The sequence below is a fragment of the Schistocerca cancellata genome, chromosome 3, assembly GCF_023864275.1.
Source record: "Schistocerca cancellata isolate TAMUIC-IGC-003103 chromosome 3, iqSchCanc2.1, whole genome shotgun sequence".
Taxonomy (NCBI): Eukaryota; Metazoa; Arthropoda; class Insecta; order Orthoptera; family Acrididae; genus Schistocerca; species Schistocerca cancellata.
Window position 1 is genome coordinate 457,404,699 of NC_064628.1, and position 25,588 is coordinate 457,430,286.

The window sequence follows — 25,588 nt, forward strand, 5'->3', positions numbered from 1 at the left end:
CACTATTCTTTCTTGAAATTCATCAACTGACTTCTCTGGGAGAATTATGTTTTTGTTCCATTACATTAGTAAATTTTATTTCATTGAAAGTTCCCTCATTTATAGGACAATTTGCATTGCATACCACCTGACAGGTACTTATTTCTTGTCTTGTGTTGGCATAATAACCCCAATGTTCTTAGTAAGAATGAACACCCAGAGTCAGCCTGTTTGGATCCATAACATGTAATATACTGTCACAAAGCCTGTTACACAACATAATAGCTGTGACCTTGATCCCTTCTTATGTGTGAGATATGACTTGGGATTGATTCCCACCAGACCAATGTATTAATAGCTTCTGTTATCGTCAGTGTTATCAAACAACTCTCACAAGCACACTTCTGTTATTCTTTTATATTTATGTTCCCTTTGTATACCTTGAATGTAGAATGTGATTCTTTATTTTTTGGCTGCTGCCCCCCCCCCCCCCCCCCCCAAGGCTCCTGTTGGTAGGACACATTCTAAGTCACCAAGGGATCACAAAGTTAGTGCTGGAGGGAAATGTGTGGGGTAAAAATATTAGAGGGACACCAAGGGATCAATACAGTAAGCAGATTCAGAAGGATGTAGGTTGCAGTAGTTACTCAGAAATGAACAGGCTTGCACAGGATAGAGTAGCATGGGAGAGCTGCACCAAACCAGTCTTTATACAGATCATCAAGACGACGGCGACAATAACTACTACTACTACTACTACCACTACCACTACCACTACCACTTTCCCTGTAACTGCTATGTAAAGAATCTATTCATTTGCTCTTATGCAGCAAGGCACATAATAAAATACGTATTCTGTCCATCTCTACCAAGCTGTTTTCATGTAACTTTTTCCAGTTTTCTGGTCCAGGATATCGACTCCAAATTTTGTTTTACCGTATTTACACTGATCTAATGCACCATTAAATGTAATGCAGATCCCAATTTTTAAAACTCAAAATGATAAAAAGAGAGTTTGTTGGCACATCACTGGTTGGCTACATTTATTTTACACAACAATGGCTGTTTACATGAACCATCAAAACACCAACAATTTGTAAGTGACACAGTCATTATTATAAAAGAACACCTAACTTGATTTCTTACATGAGGCGCAAACATACCCTAAATTACAGGTGTTAAGCCTCTGTGACGCCATAAATGCAGTTGGGGGACAAACGTCTTTACAAAAGATGGAAGATGGATTATTCAGTTGAAAGTTGCTATAAAGTGAATTGTTCTTTTATTTTTTAATATTTTTTATGGCGCAGTTACTAACACCATCATTACTGGTATCCCCGGAGAAGCCTGCATGAGAGAAGCAGATTCATTTCCTCTTTACCCATCATCCTTGGGTGTTGTTCAGGAGCACATAGTCTTCAGTGCCATCCAGAGTATTTTAAATGCAGCATTTCTTGAATGATTTTATGATCATGGGTGCTTCAGTGGTTTCCCGGCAACCGAAACTCAGTGTGCAGTAATGTGGAGTGGAGCATGCTTAATTTTTCATGTCAGTTCATGATTTGGTTCACAAAACCATTTTTCTTACTGTTCCTCAACATAACGTTCGAAATCTTTGTTTATGTACTAATATCCAGGGGTTGTAACATGGAAGTTGTTCTTCCAGAAATAAAAAGGTCCCAGGCAAAGCGTTGGATCCTCTTTTTTTATGTTGTCAGTGAGAGGACCGCAAAATACATAAAGCATTGGAAGTATTGGTGGTAAAAATCCCCCAAGAAGGAATTTCTATACGCTGGGAGCCTGTCAAGTATTGAAAGTTTATCATCCATTCTTACTGTTGATTTCAATCAGGAAACAGCTTTTCATTTTTAGGTGTCTTGAGGTTTGTTATCCCCCTAAGATTAAGATAGGGGGAAGTTAGCGCCCGTCTACCGTAGTTGCCAGTATTACAGTATGTGCTTTTGTTATGGTAACTTCTTTTGTCACTTCTCGTAATTGGGTAATTATGTGGCATATGATACCAAATTGGCTGTGGCATATGATACCAAATTGGCATATCATCGGTATTGTCTATTTGGCTCATCAGTAAATTCTTTTCTTTTTGAAGTGTGATGACCAACCACTGATTCTTGAAGGTTTTTCTCAAAATCCTCTGTAAGCTTTTGTAATACTATTTTACAGTATCATAGGGATGACACCATGCCTTTCATAAAGTGACAACCCATCCATGGCTAGTCTTGCATTCGTATATTAAGAACTGCAGCCACCTTGTATGCTTTCTTTGTTATGGTATCACCAGGTTTCCCATTGGCAGATGAATTCCAATACTTCGTCAGGATGTCTCCCTTTGTGATGGCTACTGAACCTTGCCAGTAGCAGTAGTTGAAAATAATGCCAATTTGTTTCTTCCATAAGTGAACTCTCATCCCACCCTCCTGTTGCCATATTTTTCAGCATAAAGAATTACTTTGCACTTGAAAGTAGCATCTTTTGATGATGATTACTGCTTGCTTTCCATTTCATGACTGCCTAATGCAAACACATTACCCATACCTAATACAAACCCACTATGTGGTAATAGGCTATGAATAATGTAACAAAGTTAAGAATTACCATTCATTGTGACATGGGGAACACTACCTAAATTTCAATGATGTCACTGGCGAACGGCGGAGTCAAGTTCGTACTCAAATGGGCACGCTGTTATAGAATTCTACAGTATGTAGAAATCTCAAGTAATTCTCAGTTTCTACATTTGAACAAAGTATACTGAGAAAGAGTATTTATTTTTCTTTATTAACAATTTGCCTCCATGCTTTATCACAGCAGTTATATATGGTCCAGTCACATTAAAATGACCACTACTGATGTTCGACATCAGTGTGCAATAACCACTCATAGACAGTAGGTGGCAACACTGGCAGTGGAGAGTATATAAAACTTGTCAGGTGATGCAGAAAACAATGCAGTCGTCTTTGCAATGGAGAAACGGAGAGATTTATCTGATGCCCAAGAGTGCATGATCACTGACTTTTGGGCCAAAGATGGAAACATCTCTGAAATGGCTAAGTTTGTGAACTGTTTGCATGCTGCCGTGGTGGAAGTACAAGATCTGTTCAAAAAATTCAGAAATTTGTCTACAAAATTTTTCTATGCTTACCTTTCACTCCTTTCACTTATTGTGCATGGTCTCCTTCAAAATAATCTCCACAATTGATAAACCACTCCCAACACCATTTCCACTTCTGGAAGCAGTAGTTGTACGCCTCTTGCTGGATTGCGTGAAGTGCCACCTGCGATTCCCCCCCCCCCCCCCCCCTCACGTGTTGTTGCGAATCGTCTTCTGTTCGACATGGTTTTCAATTTTGGAAATAAAAAAAAAGAAAACCAGTCTACAGAGGCCAGATCTGGAGAGTGCAGAGGATAAGGCAGCACAGTGATTTCGTTTTTTGTGCAATAGTCACTCAACAGGGATGAATGTGAGAGTGTATTATTCTGATGCAAGAGCCATGGTCTCACCAGATTTCAGATCGTTTCCTTCTCACATTTTCTCATAGGTGCTGAAACACGTCTCAATAGTACCATCGATTAACAGTTTGTGCCTCTGGCTCGAACGCATAATTAACTAATTCTCACAGTCAAGGAACACTGTTAGCAAGGCTTTTACATTTGACTTGATCTGATGGGCTTTTCCTGAACCATTGTGAAGACTGTATCTTGGTTTCAACATCATAACCATAGAGCCATGTGTCATCACCAGTTACGATTCTCTTAATGAACATCACATTCTCATTTGCGCAATCCAAATGCTCTTCACGGATTTTGAGGCGAAGGTCTTTCTAGTCTTGACTCGTGAGCTGTGAGATGAACTTGGCAGTAGCACGATGCATTCCAAGGTGCTGCATCAGGAGTTTGAGTTGATCCAACTGAAATGTTAAATTCTTTTGGAGTCTTCGACGGGCACCTACAATTTCGTTGACGTTTCTGGCATGAGTGTTGTCGATAGACCTCCTGAAAGAGGGTTATCGTTAACTCCCTTCCAGCCATCAGCCATTTTTAAACCCTGTGAACCACTCAAAACACTAAGTACCGTAGGCTTCCTGCATGATTTGGTGTGTGTGTGTGTGTGTGTGTGTGTGTGTGTGTGTGTGTGTGTGTGTGTGTGTGTGTAAAGTTTTTTTTTTTTAAGTGTCACACAATGTAATGCAGATGTGTTGCTCCTCTAACTGTGCCGTCTCGAAAATTTGCACACTGTGCGACACAACATTCTACTCAATACAGCATTGAAGGATGTTCAGGGATGCTCTGGAATGCTCTGGAATTTTTTGAACAGACCTTGTATATCATGCATGGCAAAATGGCACTATCCAAAACCGGTGTCAAGGCAACTGTGGTGCACTATAAACCATAGATGCTGGGATGAACTGTGGCTGCGGAGAAATGAATGGATGAATAGACATGCAACTGTAGAGCATGACAGCCCAAATGAAACAGTGGCCTATTAAGTGTCTTCTCAACAACTGTTCAGTGAGTGTTGCTGCATAGGGGTCTCCGCAGCAGGCACCTGGTTTGTGTATGCATGCTGTGCTGACTACTGTTCATTGACAATGAAGGCTGCAGTTTGTATTCAATTACTCCAGACGAATGTCCAATGAGTAGAGGCAGGTGGCCTTCTCAGATGAATCAAGATTTGTGCTCCTTTGGACAGTGGCCATTGATGTGTATGGTGTGAAACGTCTGAAAGCAAACACCCTGCAACAATTGTGTGAAGGTCCATCCCAGAGGAGGGAGCATTACAGACTGGGGAATGTTTTTGTGGCATTCCTGGGTGGTCTCATGATTCTGGAAGGCACTGTGGATCAATAAAAGTATTAACTATCCGTGGGGTCTATGCAGCCCCCCCCCCCCCCCCCCCCCTTTTCAGCACAATGGCATCTACTAGCAGGACAGTGCAACTTGTCACACAGCTCGGGGGACTTAATGTGAGTGAACAGTGTATAATATAGTGCTGCTTATGACATTATTAACTGATTTTGGTCTATGTTAATAGTTCATTGTACACACTACTCTTCTGTCACTGCTCTTAAATGTTTTGCCCATGTTCAAAGATGTGACAAAAATTACCTGTTGGTACATTTCATCCACTGTAGTATGTGGTAAGCTTAAAGATAACTTATTCCTAAAGGGCTCGCCAGGTACGGATATGCACTGAACAGACATTTGATATTTAAATATACAGCTAACCAAAATTTGATGTAAATTTGTTTGGTCCACCCGGGGTAGCTGTATGCTCTGAGGTGCCTTGTCACTTGTCTGCACGGCTCCCTCCATCAGAGGTTCGAGTCCTCCCTCGAGCGTGTGTGTGTGTGTGTGTGTGTGTGTGTGTGTGTGTGTGTGTGTGTGTGTGAGAGAGAGAGAGAGAGAGAGAGAGAGAGAGAGAGAGAGAGAGAGAGAGCTTTCTGACTGCAGTTTTGTGTGTTTTAGCATTGTGTCATCTATGATAATCTACCAAGAGCTAGCAGCACTGTGACTTTTTTGTTTCTCTTTGCGAGTGGCATTGATCATGCTCTGTGGTATAAAGTGTTGTACAAATTCCGAATGGCCCACAAAAATTATTAAGGTGGTTGTACACAGCTCATCCTCCTTTTCTTCCTCTGTTGTGTTGAAATTCATCCTTTCCTTAATGAAAACCTGGTTTTGATGAATTAAATATTCTTGCTACTGTAAGATCCATTGGTGCATTCGTCCGATGTGCACTCCAACCACTTCCATTCAATTCAGCCCTTTCTGAAATATATCATCATTGCAAGTTTCTATTTGTCTTTCAATTTCACTACCTTTGGGCTAACTGCAGATGTTTTAAATATTCGATTACTTCCTTGCCCACATCCAAGTCATTTTCAGCAAATGCATCACAACATTAGGCATAAAGAAACAACAATCGGGTCAGAAGCTTCAGAGTGCATTGTAGCATCACATCATGTCACATTAGTCACAAGCAAAGACAGTGAAAAATTTGTGGTACTTTCAGATGATATAGAGGAGTACAGAAATATTAACACCTTAAGCCATGAGCCTGGGTACGTACTCGCACAGTTTTGACCATATGCACTAGTGGTATCTTCACCGCATACTCGTCAGTTGCAGCCTCGCAATAGACTGCCCTCTTTAATGTAAGTTTTCAGAGCCGTTTTGGCAATATTTGTTTTGTGGGCATTAGACCATGTTCCAAGGCATATTTCTAATCCTAATGTTTTGTCTTGCAATGTTGGTGATATCATCAGTCTATAACTACTGAGCGAAGTGGCAGATTAATTAGCATACTGGACTCGCATTGGGAGGACTATGGCTCAATTCTGTGCCTGGCCATCCTGGTTTAGGTTTTCCATGATTTCCCTAAATCACATTAGGCAAATGCCAGGATGGTTCCTTCGAAAGTGCACAGCCAACTTCCTACCCCATCCTTCCGTAATCTGATGAAACCAATGACCTCACTGTTTGGTCTCCTCCACGAAGTCAACCCAATCTATAACAACTCTGAAAGCAGTTACAATCCCAAACAAGCATAGCGAGCCAAAGTGTGTTGCATGTCCAGGCAGCGATGGGTTAGTGATGCCAGAGGATATAACAACTCAGAAAGATCACAAAGAAACTCTGCAAGCCGAACTGTTAATGCATTTACAGACAAAGAAATCTATCTTGGACCACAGCCTTAATACCCACAAAACAGATATCACCAAAAATGTTATTGGTTGTCTGGAACAAATGCCCAAAAAAGTGAAGAATAATATACAGACAGTGAGGACGACTTAGAGTGAGTCACACCAGTGAAATGTACAATATAATGGTTCTGAAATTGGGAAGAAGTGGAACAGTTCTTGTGCCCTTAAAAATTCCATTTGTTAGTAAGTATGAATGTGTGAAACTGGTAAATATTGCAGCTGAAGTATTAAAACTGTATTTCAGTGAAAAGTCACGCATGAAATAACCATTACTCTGCAGATTTTGTTCGAGAAAAACAATGTTTGAAAACACTTCCTAGGCTTCGTGACATATTTACCAGAGTATTACAGCCCCCATTTTTAAGAGGCTCCTTCAGAAAATTTTATCAATGCGACTAACCAAAATTACAAACTGTTTTATTGATTTATAGTATGTGCATAGAAAAATTAACTTTATACCTGTTCTTATTTTATGCCTTTTATTGATTAATCAGACAACAGAAAATCCAATATGGAGTATAACAATATTATGAAAAGGAAAGCTGCTACTCACTATATAGTGGAGATACTGAGTTGCAGATAGGCACAATAAAAAGACTGTCACAATATAAGCTTTTTGCCATCAAAGCCTTTGTCGAGAGCAGCTGGCAAATTCTTTTGAATATGTTGGCCTTACACCTGTGGGAGATTAAACTGCATGAGTCGAGTTGCTCTTTTAGCGCTGTGCTGAAATGCAATGTGTTTCTAAAATTTGGTTAGGTCCTTGTACCCAGGTCATATAAATGGAACATTTACAAATTTTAAAATTATGCCGAATAGAATGTCACTTTGTAAACATATGTTTTGTAGTTTTAAGCATTAACCTTTTCATGTTCATCCCATATGGAGTCAGTGGGCAAATTCTTTTGAATATGTTGGCGTTACACCTGTGGGAGATTAAATTGCATGAGTCTGGTTGCTGTTTTAGCGCTGTGATGAAATGCAATATGTTCCTAAAATTTGGTTAGGTCCTTGTGCCCTGGTCATATAGATGAAACACACAGTTACAAATTTTAAAAGTATACAGAATCACTTTGTAAACATATGTTTTGTAGTTTTAAGTATTAAGCTTTTCATGTTAATCCCATATGGAGTCAGCTGGCATATTCTTTTGAATATGTTGGCGTTACACCTATGGGAGATTAAACTGCATGATTCAGGTTGCTGTTTTAGCGCTGTGATGAAATGCAATGTGTTCCTGAAATTTGGTCAGGTTCTTGTGCCCTGGTCATATATATGGAACATACAGTTATATTTAAAAAGAAAGATGATGAGACTTACCGAACAAAAGCGCTGGCAGGTCGATAGACACACAACCAAACAAACACAAACATACACACAAAATTCTAGCTTTCGCAACCAACGGTTGCCTCGTCAGGAAAGAGGGAAGGAGAAGAAAAGACAAAAGGATATGGGTTTTAAGGGAGAGGGTAAGGAGTCATTCCAATCCAGGGAGCGGAAAGACTTACCTTAGGGGGAAAAAAGAACGGGTATACACTCGCACACTGCCGCCGCTCATACCTCACCTGTCTTTCAACATCATCTTTGCCTCTGTACTTCCGTCCCGACTGACATCTCTGCCCAAACTCTTTGCCTTTACAAATGTCTGCGTGTGTCTGTGTATGTGTGGATGGATATGTGTGTGTGTGCGAGTGTATACCTGTCCTTTTTTCCCCCTAAGGTAAGTCTTTCCGCTCCCGGGATTGGAATGACTCCTTACCCTCTCCCTTAAAACCCATATCCTTTTGTCTTTCCTTCTCCTTCCCTCTTTCCTGACGAGGCAACAGTTGGTTGCGAAAGCTAGAATTTTGTGTGTATGTTTGTGTTTGTTTGGTTGTGTGTCTATCGACCTGCCAGCGCTTTTGTTCGGTAAGTCTCATCATCTTTCTTTTTAAATATATTTTTCCCACGTGGAATGTTTCCCTCTATTATATTCATATCATTAATTTGAACATACAGTTACAAATTTTAACACTTTGCCGTCTGCATGTCTTGTACAGATTTGTTCAATTGGCACAGGCAACACTAATTTGCATTACATGCCTTGTCGCCAGCCGCTTGTCACCTTTCCGTTGATGACAAGCTTCAAACAAATTGACTTTAGCGAGCTTTAATTTTCCAGATATCCTCTATTTTGCTGATGCGCGCGTGCGCTCGCACGCACGTGCCCATCTGTGACTTAGTATTTCTGCCTTTTGATTGTCGAATAATGACAAATATTCAGTACCAGTCATCGGCCTTGACCAGTGATGTAGTGAGCATACATCAAAGTTCGTAAACAACATGACTAAAACGTCATAGCAGTGTTGATTTATTTATTTATTTATTTATTTATTTTTTTTTTTTTTTTTTTTTTTTTTTCTTTCGAAATGTAATACACAGAGTTTCTTAATAAAAACTTTGCCACATTTCAAAGCAAATACTTCACATTACAAATGTTATAATAAATAAATAAAGTTGCGCTCTTAGATTCCTACTTGACTATACCCTTGAATATCTTGGAATATTTGGCATAAACAGTGAATTATTTGTGACAGGTATGACTATAAATATGATTGCTGTTTATTTCACTCCCTGCAGTTTTAATTATAAAGAAATGGAATTCAAATCACACACAACTAGTGTCAAGTATTGCTGTGTAAATGGTTTGCACCTTACTTCCGTTTTTGCTTCCCATCTAAACCAGCGTAGGTGTTACCACTATTTTTAATAATAGTAATAATAATATTCACTACCAGTCGTCTACACCAAATCCCGATGCTAAACCATCAACGAAATAGTAGAAATTATCAAGACACTGAAAAACAAGAGCCCCAGGAGAAGTTTGAATTATTGCAGAACTATGGAAACTAAATGATGAAAGATTAACAGGAAAAATCCACAAAATCGTATTAAACATATGGGAAACAGAACAGATCCTTTCTGAATGGAAATGCGCACTCATCCATCTACTCCACAAAAAAGGGGACAAAACTGAACCAAATAATTACAGGGGTATCTTACTCGTGCCAGTCACATATAAAATCCTATCAAAAGTTCTCATGAATAGATTAGAACAGAAGCTGACCCACAAATACGAGAATACCAGGCTGGTTTTCGCAAGGGACAATCATGCATAGAGCAGATCTGGAATCTGAGAATGATTCTCCAGATGAGAAACACCCGAAACACAGTGGTCACTTTTGTAGATTTTAAAAATGCCTATGACTCAATAGACAGAGTAGCGCTCCGCAATACTCTCGAAGAATTCAGCATTTACAGAAAGACAAGAGCAATCATTCGGCAAACGTCAACTGACAGTCTCCGAGGTTAAATTTATGGGGGATATCTCTGAATCATTTGAAATCCAAACTGGAGTGCGACTGGGTGACGGACTTTCACCATTACTCTTTAATATCATTCTTGAAAAAATTATCAAGACATGGGAAAAAGAAGTCAAAGGAATCTAAATAGGCATTACAAAAGATAATAGATTCAATGTGAAGTGTTTAGCTTTTTCAGATGACCTTGCAATCCTCACAAATAATAGAAAAGAAGCCACTAACGCCATAGAGAAGTTACACGAAATTGCACAAAGAACTGGCCTGCAAATCTCGTATGAGAAACCCCGGTACATTGAAAGAGTGCCACAAGACAAATTGCCTATTCTGACAACCCATGGGAAAATCGTACAAGTACCACATTTTAAGTACCTGGGAGAAATCATCCAGCCATCAGGGATCAACCTAAAGGCCAATGAGGAAAGAATAAAAAAAACTACAGAAAGCATATAAACTCATGTGGAACTATTATAACAAAATGTCCATATCCATTAGCGCAAAATTGAGGCACTACAACACTGTCGTACTTCCGGAGGCACTGTATGCATCTGAAACAACACAAATAAATGGGCAAACTAAAATCAAAGAAATAGAGAAACAAGAAAGGGAAATTCTCAGGAAAATTTTTGGCCCAATACAAGAGCAAGGAATCTGGAAGAAGAGACCAACATCAGATTATATAAATACACAGGCAAGATTACAGATACAGTAAGGAAAAGAAGAATGCAGTTCTACGGACATATCCACAGGATGAATGAAAACAGAATTTCAAAGCGAATGCTTAAAGTCATCAACTCGGGCAGGGGAAAAACAAAATGGATAAAAGAAGTTGAAGAGCACCTCAGACAAGCACACACAACAGTAAACGATGCAGAAACTAGAACTGAATTCAGGAACATTATCAAAAAACATAAATTTGACACCACAACACAGAAGAGACTAGGATGCAAATGGACAGTGGAGCGAAAGAAACAACACAGTGAACACATGAAGAAAATTTGGGCTCAGAATAAATATAAACAATCATCATAAAAGAATTCAAGTTCAAACGCTCTCTTTAAATGGGAATAATCGAAAATAATAATAATAATAATAATAATAATAATAATAATAATAATAATTGTTGTCACCACAGTTATCGTAATCTGTGAAAATAGATTCGCCTAATCAATGAGAGGCATGAAAAGAGGTAGTGAATTTTTATTTATGAATAACAATGAAATTTATAATCTTGGTTATCATAAATACTTGCTTGTTTCTTTCGAATATGTTGTGCTGCCTGAGAATGTGGTTATGGTGGGATCTGACAACACAGCTGCTTGTTCTGGATACATAGTGGTTTTCATATCAATATTCTCATTAGAATGTAACATTATTTCTTTATCTCTTGCTTCCAAACATGTCCGCCTGCTGCTCCATCATTGGCTGTGTGGAACCAGCAGCTGACAAGCATCCCCTTGCATTCCCACCATATCCCACAGCAAGCATTGACAAGATTGGAGCATGAAACACATTAAGTACACCACTGGCCCTTATCTAACCTCAACTGTCTCCTGCAGAAATGTATAATGTAGTTGAGTATTTATCCCATTTTAAAACCGAGCGAGGTGGCGCAGTGGTTAGACACTGGACTCGCATTCGGGAGGACGACGGTTCAATCCCACGTCCGGCCATCCTGATTTAGGTTTTCCGTGATTTCCCTAAATCGCTCCAGGCAAATGCCGGGATGGTTCCTTTCAAAGGGCACGGCCAACTTCCTTCCCCGTCCTTCCCTAATCCGATGAGACCGATGACCTCGCTGTCTGGTCTCCTTCCCCGAACCAACCAACCCATTTTAAAGTCAGTTCATTTCTCAACAGAAATGGATTCATGCAAACTGCAGCTTAATGTGATAGACATTCATAAAAACCAGAGGACGCAGTACACAGTCCCAAGGCTAGCAGCATTATGAAATTTGGTACCCACTCAGCATTCCGCTCCCCACATGCAACCTAATTCTCTGTCAAGCTGGTATCTCTTTCCCTTCCAAAGCTTCTGAGTTCTTTGAAATAAATCCATGCATGACAATTGACAAAGCGTCATGTGTAAATATAAGATGGCCCCCTCATTGATCTTTTACACAATCTGAAAACTTTGATCTCAGCAGAAATAGTTTGTCATTTGAAAAATACAAGGTCTGGAAAATCTCATCTTATTTACCAGACTATGCATGAAGACAGATTTTGAGCCACTTTGTAGATTATTTTGTTGATAATGAGGAACTGCATGCATTAGAGAGAACAAAAAATTGTTCAAATTGGGCTCAGTCATTCAGAACATTTAAAAATTCATATTATATCGGAGGAAACATTTCTTTTGATGCATCTCATCATGTTGTGGATAGGAAGGCTGGCATTAAAAACCTACACATCTCTAATAGCAGCAAAGTTTGGAATAAAGTCATGAGAGGTCTGTGAATCGAGCACAGGATATTTGTGGCAGTTTCTAGTTTATACTGGAAGTGACAGAGAGGTAGAAATGGAATTTCTTTCAGCAGATGTCCTGAAAAAAGGCAATTTATAGTAAACCTTGTTGAGTGTCTTACCAGCTTTGGCCATACGCTCTGGATGGATGATAATTACAACTGTGCCAATTTGTGTAACTTTTTTAAGAAAAGAGGTATTAACATAGTAGTCACAGGGCGTTATGGTGCTGAAACGAAGAGAAAAGTGAAAAGACAAAGAAGAAACACTTGTTATTTTCAGGCTGCTTCTCGCATCAGAACTGCTGTAAATTCACAGGAAGAGTGTAGTTTCACCTCATTGTGAGTGGTGTTCAAGCACTGCTATGCCTGAATGTCCCACAGGAGGGAATTTCGTTGAGAATACTCCACCCACAGAAAAGAAAAGCAAGCTGCAAACAAATGTGCAATATGCAGTTACGGGAACTAAAGGAAACATTGTTCTGGTGCAGAGACACTGGTGTATGACACTCTTCGAAGATTGTTTCAAGGAAGACCACATGGAAACTTCTATTTAAGTGATAATGTATGTTTTAATTACAATAAAAATGTATTTTATCAGTTCCTTAATATATCATTCCATTTATATAAATATGTCCTACACTAAAGCAATTTCACTAAAATGCTGCATTCCTGTATGAGCAAGCCACGTAAACTACGGCCAGTAGGCTAGGTGTGTACATCACGCGTGGAAACAACTATCTTGAAAGCTTGGGGGGTACTGCCGTGGTTATAGGTGAAATACAAGCAAATGATGTAGGTACAGTCCTGTAATTTATACAATGCTGTGTGTGTGTGTGTGTGTGTGTGTGTGTGTGTGTGTGTGTGTGTGTGTGTGTGTGTGTTCACGCACACAGAGCTAGCTTTGTGAAACAAAGATAATGTCTTTATGTTCGGACAAAATAATAAAATAATAGTCACTTTTCCTCTCTGTAAGGTTCCAGTGATGACCCTTATGGAGTCAGCAGGAAAACTCATTTGAATATGTTACAGTTATTTTTATGGGACACTGGCATTTCAGCTCGCTGTAGAACAATTCTGTTGCTGCCAAAGGACATTTTGCGTAAGGACCACAAAGACGAAAGAAACTGGGGCTCGTACAGAGAGATATAAATAGTGATTATCCAGTGGCTCCCATGTGAGTGGAACAGGAAAGGGAACGACTAGTAGCTGTGTACGGTACCCTATGCTGTGCACAATATAGTGCCTAGCAGAGTATGTTTGTAGATATACAGGGTGTTACAAAAAGGTACAGCCAAACTTTCAGGAAACATTCCTCTCACACAAAGAAAGAAAATACGTTACGTGGACATGTGTCCGGAAACACTTACTTTCCATGTTAGAGCTCATTTTATCACTTCTCTTCAAATCACATTAATCATGGAACGGACACACACAGCGACAGAACGTACCAGCGTGACTTCAAACACTTTGTTACAGGAAATGTTCAAAATGTCCTCCGTTAGCGAGGATATATGCATCCACCCTCCATCGCGTGGAATCCCTGATGTGCTGATGCAGCCCTGGAGAATGGCGTATTGTGTCACAGCCGTCCACAATATGAGCACGAAGAGTCTACATTTGGTACTGGGGTTGCATAGACAAGGGCTTTCAAATGCCCCCATAAATGAAAGTCAAGAGGGTTGAGGTCAGGAGAGCGTGGAGGCCATGGAATTGGTCCACCTCTACCAATCCATCGGTCACCGAATCTGTTGTTGAGAAGTGTACGAACACTTCGACTGAAATGTGCAGGAGTTCCATTGTGCACGAACCACGTGTTGTCGTACTTGTGAAGGCACATGTTCTAGCTGCACAGGTAGCGTATCTCATATGAAATCATGATAACGTGCTCCATTTGAGCGTAGGTGGAAGAACATTGGGCCCAATCAAGACATCACCAACAATGCCTGCCCAAACGCTCACAGAAAACCTGTGTTGACGACGTGATTGCACAATTGCGTGCGGATTCTCGTCAGCCCACACATTTCGATTGGGAAAATTTACAATTTGATCACGTTGGAATGAAGCCTCATCCGTAAAGAGAACATTTGCACTGAAATGAGGATTGACACATTTTTGGATGAACCATTCACAGAAGTGTTGTACCCGTGGAGGCCAATCAGCTGCTGATAGTGCCTGCACACGCTGTACATGGTACGGAAACAACTGGTTCTCCCGTAGCACTCTCCATACAGTGACGTGGTCAACGTTACCTTGTACAGCAGCAACTTTCTGACGCTGACATTAGAGTTATCGTCAACTGCACGAAGAATTGCCTCGTCCATTGCAGGTGTCCTTGTCGTTCTAGGTCTTCCCCAGTCGCGAGTCATAGGCTGGAATGTTCCGTGCTCCCTAAGACGCCGATCAATTGCTTCGAATGTCTTCCTGTCGGGACACCTTCGTTCTGGAAATTTGTCTCAGTACAAACGTACCACGCCACGGCTATTGCCCCGTGCTAATCCATACGTCAAATGGGCATCTGCCAACTCCGCATTTGTAAACATTGCACTGACTGCAAAACCACGTTCGTGATGAACACTAACCTGTTGATGCTACGTACTGATGTGCTTGATGCTAGTACTGTAGAGCAATGAGTCGCATGTCAACACAAGCACCGAAGTCAACATTACGTTCCTTCAATTGGGCAAACTGGTGGTGAATCTAGGAAGTACAGTACATACTGACAAAACTAAGTTGAGCTCTAACATGGAAATTAAGCGTTTCTGGACACATGTCCACATAACATCTTTTCTGTATTTGTGTGTGAGGAATGTTTCCTGAAAGTTGTTTGGCTGTAACTTTTTGTAACACCCTGCAGATGGGAGGATTGCCTGTGATGATGACATTGGTATTGTAGTGTTGAGGTGAAGTACATAATAGGTTTCTGAAGTGTAGACATTTTCTTGTGCCCTCGTCATTTATATGTAACATACAGTTATGGAGTTAAACCTTACAGAAAATAGAATGCCGCCTTGTGACTATATGTTTTGTAGTGGTAAGCATTAAGCCTCTCATGTTAACCTAGTATGGAGTCAGCTGGCAAATTCTTTTGAATGTGTTGGTGTTACACCTATGGGAGATTAAAATACATAATTTTGGTTGCTACTTTAGCGGTGCGATGAAATGCGATGTGTTCCTGAAATTTGGTAAGATTCTTGTGCTCTGGTCATATAAATGGAACATACAGTTAAAAATTTTAAAATTACATGGAATAAATGTCACTTTGTTAACATAAATTTTGTAGTTTAATGCTTAAAGCTTTTTATGTTAATCCCATATGGAGTCAGCTGGCAAATTCTTTTGAATATGTTGGCGTTACACCTGTGGGAGATTAAACTGCATGAGTCGGGTTGCTGTTTTAGCGCTGTGATGAAATGCAATGTGTTCCTAAAATTTGGTTAGGTCCTTGTGCCCTGGTCATATAAATGGAACATACAGTTACAAATTTTAAAATTATGCCGAATAGAATGTCACTTTGTAAACATATGTTTTGTAATTTTAAGCATTAACCTTTTTATGTCCATCCCATATGGAGTCAGCTGGCAAATTCTTTTGAATATGTTGGCGTTACACCTGTGGGAGATTAAACTGCATGAGTCGGGTTGCTGTTTTAGCGCTGTGATGAAATGCAATGTGTTCCTAAAATTTTGTTAGGTCCTTGTGCCCTGGTCATATAAATGGAACATACAGTTACAAATTTTAAAATTATGCCGAATAGAATGTCACTTTGTAAACATATGTTTTGTAATTTTAAGCATTAACCTTTTTATGTCCATCCCATATGGAGTCAGCTGGCAAATTCTTTTGAATATGTTGGCGTTACACCTGTGGGAGATTAAACTGCATGAGTCGGGTTGCTGTTTTAGCGCTGTGATGAAATGCAATGTGTTCCTAAAATTTTGTTAGGTCCTTGTGCCCTGGTCATATAAATGGAACATACAGTTACAAATTTTAAAATTATACAGAATCACTTAGTAAACATATGTTTTGTAGTTTTAAGTATTAAGCTTTTCATGTTAATCCCATATGGAGTCAGCTGGCATATTCTTTTGAATATGTTGGCGTTACACCTATGGGAGATTAAACTGCATGATTCAGGTTGCTGTTTTAGCGCTGTGATGAAATGCAATGTGTTCCTGAAATTTGGTCAGGTTCTTGTGCCCTGGTCATATATATGGAACATACAGTTACAAATTTTAAAATTATACAGAATCGCTTAGTAAACATATGTTTTGTAGTTTTAAGTATTAAGCTTTTCTTGTTAATCCCATATGGAGTCAGCTGGCATATTCTTTTGAATATGTTGGCGTTACACCTATGGGAGATTAAACTGCATGATTCAGGTTGCTGTTTTAGCGCTGTGATGAAATGCAATGTGTTCCTGAAATTTGGTCAGGTTCTTGTGCCCTGGTCATATATATGGAACATACAGTTACAAATTTTAAAATTATACAGAATCGCTTAGTAAACATATGTTTTGTAGTTTTAAGTATTAAGCTTTTCTTGTTAATCCCATATGGAGTCAGCTGGCATATTCTTTTGAATATGTTGGCGTTACACCTATGGGAGATTAAACTGCATGATTCAGGTTGCTCTTTTAGCGCTGTGATGAAATGCAATGTGTTCCTGAAATTTGGTCAGGTTCTTGTACTCTGGTCATATATATGGAACATACAGTTACAAATTTTAACACTTTGCCGTCCGCATGTCTTGTAAAGATTTGTTCAATTGGCACAGGCAACACTAATTCGCACTACATGCCTTGTCGCCAGCCGCTGGTCACCTTTCCGTTGATGACAAGCTTCAAACACATTGAGATTTAATTTTCCAGATATCCTCTATTTTGCGTATCGTTCCACAAACTCGAATTTTCTTTTCAAGTAACTTCTCTTCAAGATCTACACTGTTATAATAATTATCCATGCAAAGGTGATGCCACCTTCCATCAGAAGGTGTCAATAGCATTTCTTTAAACTTTTTGGAAAAATAACCAATTATAAATTGCACTTTGATAAGCCGATCGGCATTATCTGGTTTATTGTTGCTGTCGGAAAAATGTTAAAATGATAATATTTGTCAGAATTGGTTGCGGGACATGGTTTTGTGAAATATTGGTGTGTCTATCAACAGATTTGTTGACCAATAATCATTGATCCTTTTTTTTCCCATATGGACAGCAAACCCAAACCATTTTCAAAGTTCAGGTCCCGTAACGTCGACAGATTTTACATTTTTTAAATCCAGTTTCCTTCTATTGCAATTTTGACTGTAGTACTTGTTGGTTTCATTGCTAATATATTCAAACAGATCATTCCCAATATATAATTCTACGATATCCTTAATGCTCTGTGTATCTTTGGGAAATAAGTTTGGTCCCGGGAATCCTTTAATTTTATTATTGGTCCTCAGTAAATGAAAGTCTGACCACTATGTACTGCCTTCTTTGTCTGATTCACCCGAATCAGTTGGCTACCATAGCGTTCACCGAATTCTTCCTGGATGTATTTCACTATCTATCTATGATTCTGCTTCACTTTCATTTTCTTGATATCCAATGTCTTCTTCCCAATCGGCCAAGTCATCCGGAACGTCAGACAAGACGTCCGCGCATTCATCGTAAATAATCCAATTGTCACTTTCATCCGCTGTGATAAAAGGGCACAAGTACTTATAAAAACAAAAAACTTGTTGACTTGTGTAATTTATTGTTACCTAAACAAAACACCAGCAGAATGCAAAAGATAATAAAGTGCTGTCGCTGGGCACTGCGTGATACTATGCTCACGACACCACTGTGGTGTTGCCGGTCACTGAGCAAGACTATGCATACGACAACACTGTTGTGTCGCCGGCCGTTGACCGCTATATCGCGCACGACACCACTGTGGTGTCGCTGGACGGCATAGTGTTAAAATTATGCGGAACAGAATGTCACATTGTATGAACATACACTATGTGATCAAAAGTATCCAGACACCTGGCTGAAAATGACTTAAAAGTTTGTGGCGTCCTCCATCGGTAATACCGGAATTCAATATGGTGTTGGCCCACCCTTAGCCTTGCGACAGCTGAAACTTTCTCAGGCATACATTCAGTCAGGTGCTGGAAGGTTTCTTGGGGAATGGCAGCCCATTCTTCACAGAGTGCTGCACTGGGGAGTGATATTGATGTCAGTCGGTGAGGCCTGGCACAAAGTTGGCATTTCAAAATATCCCAAAGGTGTTCTGTAGGATTCGGGTCAGAACTCTGTGCAGGCCAGTCCATTACAGGGCAGTTATTGTCGTGTAACAACTGCGCCACAGACCGTGCATTGTGAACAGGTGCTCAGCCGTGTTGAAAGATGCGATTTCCATCCCCGAATTGCTCTCCAACCGTGGGGAGCAAGAAGTTGCTTAAAACATCAATGTAGGCCTGTGCTATGCTAGCGCCCCACAAAACAACAAGGGGTGCAAGCCCTCTCCGTGAAAAACATGACCACACCATAACATCACCGCTTCCGAATTTTACTATTGGCAGTACATGCGCCGGCAGATGACGTTCACTGGTCGTTCACCATACCCATACCCTGCCATCAGATCGCCACATAGTGTACAGTTATTCGTCACTCCACACAATGTTTTTCCACTGTTTATGCTCCTTACTTCAAGCGAGGCGTCGTTTGGCATTTACTGGTGTGATGTCTGGCTTATGAGCAGCTGCTTGACCATGAAATCCAAGTTTTCTCACCTCCCGCCTAATTGTCATAGTACTTCTGTAGATCCTGATGCAGTTTGGAATACCAGTGTAATGGTCTGGATATATGTCTGCCAATTACACAGTACGACCCTCTTCAATTGTCGGTGGTCCGTCAGTCAACAGACGAGGTTGACGTGTACGCTTTTGTGCTGTATGTGTCCCTTGACGTTTCCTCTTCACTATCACATCAGAAAAAAACGGACCTAGGGATGTTTAGGAGTGTGGAAATCTCGCATACAGACCTATGACACGAGTTACACCCAATCGCCTGACCACGTTCGAAGTTCATGAGTTCTGCGGAGTGCCCCATCCTGCTCTCTCACAATGTCTAATGACTACTGAGGTCGCTGATATGTAGTACCTGACAGGAGTGTCTGGATACTTCTGATCTCATAGTGTATGTTTTGCAGTTTTAAAGATTAACCTTTTCATGCTGACCCCATGTGGAATCAGCTGGCGAATTCTTTTGAATATGTGGGCATTACATCTATGGGAGATTGAACTGCATGATTGATGTTGCTATTTAGGCAATATAATGAAGTGCAATGTGTTTCTGAAATTTGTTCAGGTATTTGTGTCCTGGTCATATAAATGGAACACAAAGGTTTAAATTACATACATACCAGATCTGGAATTGTCGCTTCCTGCTCGGTAATTGCTTTGTAAATATAAATATTTAGCTTTTCGTGGTAAACCAGTTCATTGTCGAATTCACTTGTATTTGTTAGCATTACTCCAATTGATGCCGGAACTGCATGACACAGGTTGTATTCCAAACAACATGATAAAATGCAAGAGACATCTCCCACTGTCTTCTGACTTCCACACACACACATAGACATACTAAAATTATATGTGATAAATTCAAGTCATGGATATTAAAACTGCAACACCATGAAGGCAGCATGCAAGAAATGGCCAGTTGACATGTTTTTATTTGAGAATGATTAGCATTTCAGTGTAGCTTAATGGGATAGTTGGAGCAGTGTATTTCTCAGGCATCAGCTGCATTTGAACATTGTGTGATATTGCTATGCCACATTTAAGAATGAATATAACGTACCAGTGTGTTGGAATTTGACAGCTGCCTGTTGAGACTGTGGTTTATCATTCTGTGATACTGTTGCTTGAGCTACTTTTCTTACTTTTAATGCAAGTGGCTGTGCCTTATCTTCAAGGTCTCGATGACATTGTCTTTCAGTTGTATATTGCAAGTCTGTTGCCCTTGCTGTGATAGCCCATATTGATACAGTGACTGTTCGCACATTCTCCAGATTTGGCCCCCAATTGATACATATCATGAGTTGCTGAGAGAGTGGCATGCTACTGCCCAAAGTTTTTATCATTTAATGAGGTTATATTGTAAATATTAATTACAAATCTGTTCGAAGATATTTTTTAACATTATGTTCCTTCTTTTCTCTAACAGGAGGTAACAGGATCTTTCTGTTTCTAATTTCTTGCCAGGTAAAGACTGTTTATGTTAGTGATGGGATTCATGTTTCCTTATACTCCACAAATTTTTATTTCTGTTTTCCTTACCTGTATCGTTTCTGCCCATCACATAACTGTCCTTCCACATAGATTTCGAGAAAAATTGGTAAATTATCACTTACTTTTATTTCAGAGTTGATGTCCTCACACAAGAAGGGCAACGCAAAGCAGAAGCAGTATAAATTGTTTGCTGGTGAGTACCTCTTAATATATGACTTCTTACAAGGCCACAAAAAGAAAATATGGGGAATTCAAGTACTAATGCACTTTTGGGTTTTCTGGGTCTTTGGTTAAATAAAATTCTCATTTCTCTAGCTACATTATCACAAAAAAGCTCTGAAATCTGTGTTGTATAAATGTTAGTATCAGATTATTTTGCCATGAGCTGGGATCAACTTTGAGTAGCAGAATTTTACAGGTCAGTTTAAGTTCAAAAGTTGTCGTAGATTCACAGCCTAATGACTCTGAGAAATAACAGATTTTGTTTCGTGCAAATAAGAGTTGAAAAGGATTAAAGAAAAAAGAATTTAATAGACCATCACTGCTGAATGTAGAAATATTTTTTGTTTTTGGTTCTTTTTTTGTTTTAGTCTGTCAAGTTAGTTGTAGGAGATTATTGGCAACGTAAATAATGATAATTATTTCCAGAAGAATTGTTGAAGATGATTTATAATTAATGTCAGTGTTTCAAGGTATTTCAAACATACTTAGCAGCAGAGTAAGAAAGGAAAACTTGAACTATTTGCAGTCAACAGTTAAGTATATTGATTTCAACAGCAGCCAGTAGTGAGTAAACATATCTTAACAGAAATGCTCCGTTAGGCTTGAATAATTCATATAGACTTTTTAACCAGTGAACATCTGCTCTAACTACTATGAAACTGCACACACATTGATGAACAGAAGTAGTGCTAATATGTAAGTCAGTTTGCAAAATCAAGCTTATTGGCTAAATTGTGTTAACGGTGGTTCGTCGATTGTGTGCTGGGTGTGACACCCAGGCCAGATCTTATTTCACCTTTCAGTTCTCTGTGCCGAAAGTTTCTTTAGCATTGAATAACAGTGGTGAAAATTGAAACTTTTGTCTACACTGAAATTCATGACCAACAATCAGGAATACAGTGAAACTCCTTTTTTTATATTTTCTGCAGTTTAGACTTAAAAAACGCAAAACTGAGGAAAATGTTAAAACATCCAAAATACTAGCAAAAACATGTGTAATTGACAAATATGATTAACACTGTATAAGTGAAGGAAATCAAATGTACAATACGGTGTTTATACAATAATTTGTGCTAACGAATTTCATGAGTTCATAAAAACGTGTATGTGTAACAGCAAGTAAAAACACGTCAAAAAATGGAAATAGGTATCGGGGTACTAGGAAACATTTTCCGACATGCTACAACCACAAATTATATGTCAAGACATGCATTTCTGAGAGATCTTTCCTTTGTGCATACCCAGAAAAAAGCAAAAATATAAGAACATGATGAATTAAACTGAAAATTGTGAATTACAGTGAAATGCGCCTGATTCTTAATGTGTGGGGGTGTGTGTTCACCTTCTGTACCCAATAGCAGTGCAGCACTCTAGTGATGCGAGAGCAGTGACCTCTAGTGTATTGCTTTAAGCATTTCCTTGTTCATTGTGCTGAGTGGTCAAAGTGGTGCATTCTGCCGTTTTACCAATTTGCGCTTCAAACTCATCGTTTGTTGTAGTGTAAGCACAGAAGATTTCGTAAAAGCACCCAAGTTTTCCTTCCCATATGGTGTATTTACTTATATAAAATAAAGTGAAGCGTGTTGTGATTTCTGTGTTTCTCTGTCCCTGCAATCTCTCACATTTATAGCAATCTGTCTGCCATCAAAAAAACATTAAGCACCATTTAGGACTGCAACAAAGACGAACAAGTCTTTGCACAACTATTCGCTGAATGTGTCCTTTTAATTGTGGTGGTGCACACAGCAAATGGGGTAGCCTACATTCCCTGCAGTCCATAGAGGCATAATACATTCCAGATTCTGTCCACAGGCTCCAAGCAGAACTACTGTAAGGACGGTTAATGTGTGGTAACAAAGTGCTTATGAGATATAACTATATAAATGAAACCTAAGTGGAAGCTGTGCTCACTCCATTTGCTATACACTGATAACATCAGCTGTACAGTACTTTGGAACAAGCCGTGAAGTAAGCTTGCTGTTTATCACTATGTGCTAGAAGTCACTGCATTAGTGTAATTTCACCATGTAAGCTATAAATTTTTGCTGCTTTTTGAGGTGAACATTAAATGAAAGAACCCTCAAAACTGTCTTTTTTAAGGTATAATTTGTTACAATGACTCAGTTACCTAGTAGGTCATTAGTGAAAGTGATAGTCCTTCGTCATGTACTCAACAGTATTACTAGTGGCAAGAACCACCTTTTTTCCTAATAGGTCTATTATATACGTAAAATTTCGAAATTTGTTTGTTTATGGGTTTGCAATTTGGTTATGTCAGTTGATGTTAAGAGTGTTTAAAATAGGTTCATAGTAGGAGGAGAATGAAATTCTCTCACAGACTTTGATTTATAGCTTCCGTGCCTGTCATACTTTATAATCCAATAACTTAGGAATTTTGAATGCTTCATAGGCTAAGGTCTGTAAATTTATTACATGTCTTGGTGTAGTGTTGTGTGGTATGGTGTGGTGTGATGGCTGTGCTGGCTGTTGTGTGATGTAACAAGTCACCAGCCAATAAGACCTTACTAACCGGAAATGACTGATGTTTCTTTGATCCTAACTGAGCATATTCTTAGATACTCTGTGTTGCTGAATACATTAAAGCATAAATACATGCCAAAAGACGAGACTGCATTATAAATGGCATAAGAAAAGGTGGTGGCTGGGCCCTTTCGCCACTTATTGGCTCAGTCCGGAACATTTCGCATAGACTATTGTGTTGTTCTATTGCTGCCGCAACCTTGCCATAGTTGTATCATCATTGCATGGTGAAGCTAAACGTTGCAAGTTGTGTTGACAGTGCCGATTGTTGATTATGTCAGCATTTCCTGTCATATGTCTCCCCTCTCTGCAACGGCCTAAAATATGCCCATAACTCCATCTTTCTTTTGTGCAACTTATAATTCGTACAGTCATACAAAAGGTCAATAGGAAGAAAACTGGATGAAGTCAAGTGAGATGTCGAATAAGAACGTAATATCGAGGTAAACCTTACTAGGAAGAAACGTAAAACTGCGGAGTTTTTAGCATTGACCTTAAGGGTGTTTCACAGGGGTTATGAATTCATGCTGTAGAATTGCGAAAAACTTAAAATTGAAGAACATAATATCAAAATTCTACCGTATGTATTTTTGCAACATTCTCAGCAAACAGCTAAAAGTCTGATGTGTTGAGACATCACATGGGAAACTGTTTGTTTGAAGTCAAATCAGGCATGGATTATCAGCTGTTGAACAATCTATTCTCTGTAGGTATTAGGAGATCATGCATTAGGCATAGTAATATGCCTTGGGCCAGGGTCTGATTCCCACAGAACATAAACACCGAGGATGTATTCTCTGTGATATTGGTTACAAAGGTAAGGCACAGTGTTATGAAACTGTGCCACTCCACTGTATCACTTGCTTTTCGTTAGCATTCTGGGCCACTGTGATGGACAGCAAACTGCGTTCAAGAACTTTTAGTGCTGATAATTGTATTGTTTCTTTCATTTATTGTTTAGAGGGTTTTTTGGCCTGTGGTGAAGTTTGTTGACGACGTTCGAGAAGTTTCTTCCACTTACGTTCCTCCCTTCTTTACAACATGAAATCTTCAATAATAAATACTATACATCTACAATGTTTATTACATATCTACAGTCGGGTGCAATAATCATGCCGATAATAATTTATTAGTATTGCCAAGCATTTCTCATGCTAATTAGGATCAATAATGAACCACATTCAGTTGATCCAAGTTTAACGTTGTACTACACAGCAAATTTGTGAACTTCATTTTTTTTCAATTACGGTCAAAATTGATCACCAGTCAGTGATATTACACTATAGGCCCTTAGAAGTATGTGTCATGTAGTTTAGGAGTGCATGGGAGGTACAGAAGGAAACAAATTATGTGTTGTTTGTGATGTGTGCACTAATAGTGCAGTTGGTAGTGCACTGCCTGTGAAACACAGTGCTGCAGATTTAATTCTGTCAGATAATTTTAGCTTGTCACAAAAATTATCACGGCATCTACTTCTTGGCTGGGCTACAGGAACTACGAGAATCAGTTGTTGGCATAGGTAAAGTGAACATGCCTTACGCTTTCATAGTGAAACTTCATTTTGCTTTGGAATGTGTATGTTGGTTCAGACATTCCTGGCAAGTTTAAACTGTGTTACATCAAGGCTCTTAATATATGTAACCATTTTTATGTAAACTATGAGATACCAAATTATTAATATTGAAAATAATTGTAAAATGGATGTATATTTGTGAGTGAGTGTATGTTCCACTAAAACTTGGGAGTGTCAGTTAGACTGTCAGTGAGAGCGCACCGCTAGTTCCTGCTACTACTAAGTCGAATACACCATGCGCTCATTACATATTTTGACGAGCTTCAAACAGGAGAAGTGCAGTAATGGATAGGAACTGTGATCATTGTGTACAGATGCGAGCTGAGCTGGCAACACTTCGCTTGCAGCTTGAGGCTGCTTTGGCTTCCGTCACACAGCTTGAGGCTGCTGCCAAGGGGCGTCACTGGGGGGGGGGGGGGGGGGGGGGGGGGGGGGGGGGGGGGGGGGGTCGGACACGCGGATG

At 39.5% G+C, this 25,588-nt stretch overlaps 1 protein-coding gene across 2 annotated transcripts in view; it reads left to right on the forward strand.

Annotated features, from left to right (window-relative positions):
• LOC126175229 (ubiquitin carboxyl-terminal hydrolase 10-like) overlaps positions 1-25,588 on the forward strand; it is a 118,933-nt gene that overhangs the window by 68,793 nt on the left and 24,552 nt on the right. For both annotated transcript variants that reach the window (XM_049921861.1, XM_049921863.1), the window contains one exon: positions 20,923-20,982. In XM_049921861.1, the coding sequence (XP_049777818.1) occupies positions 20,923-20,982 (60 nt within the window). The remainder of the gene's footprint in view (positions 1-20,922; positions 20,983-25,588) is intronic.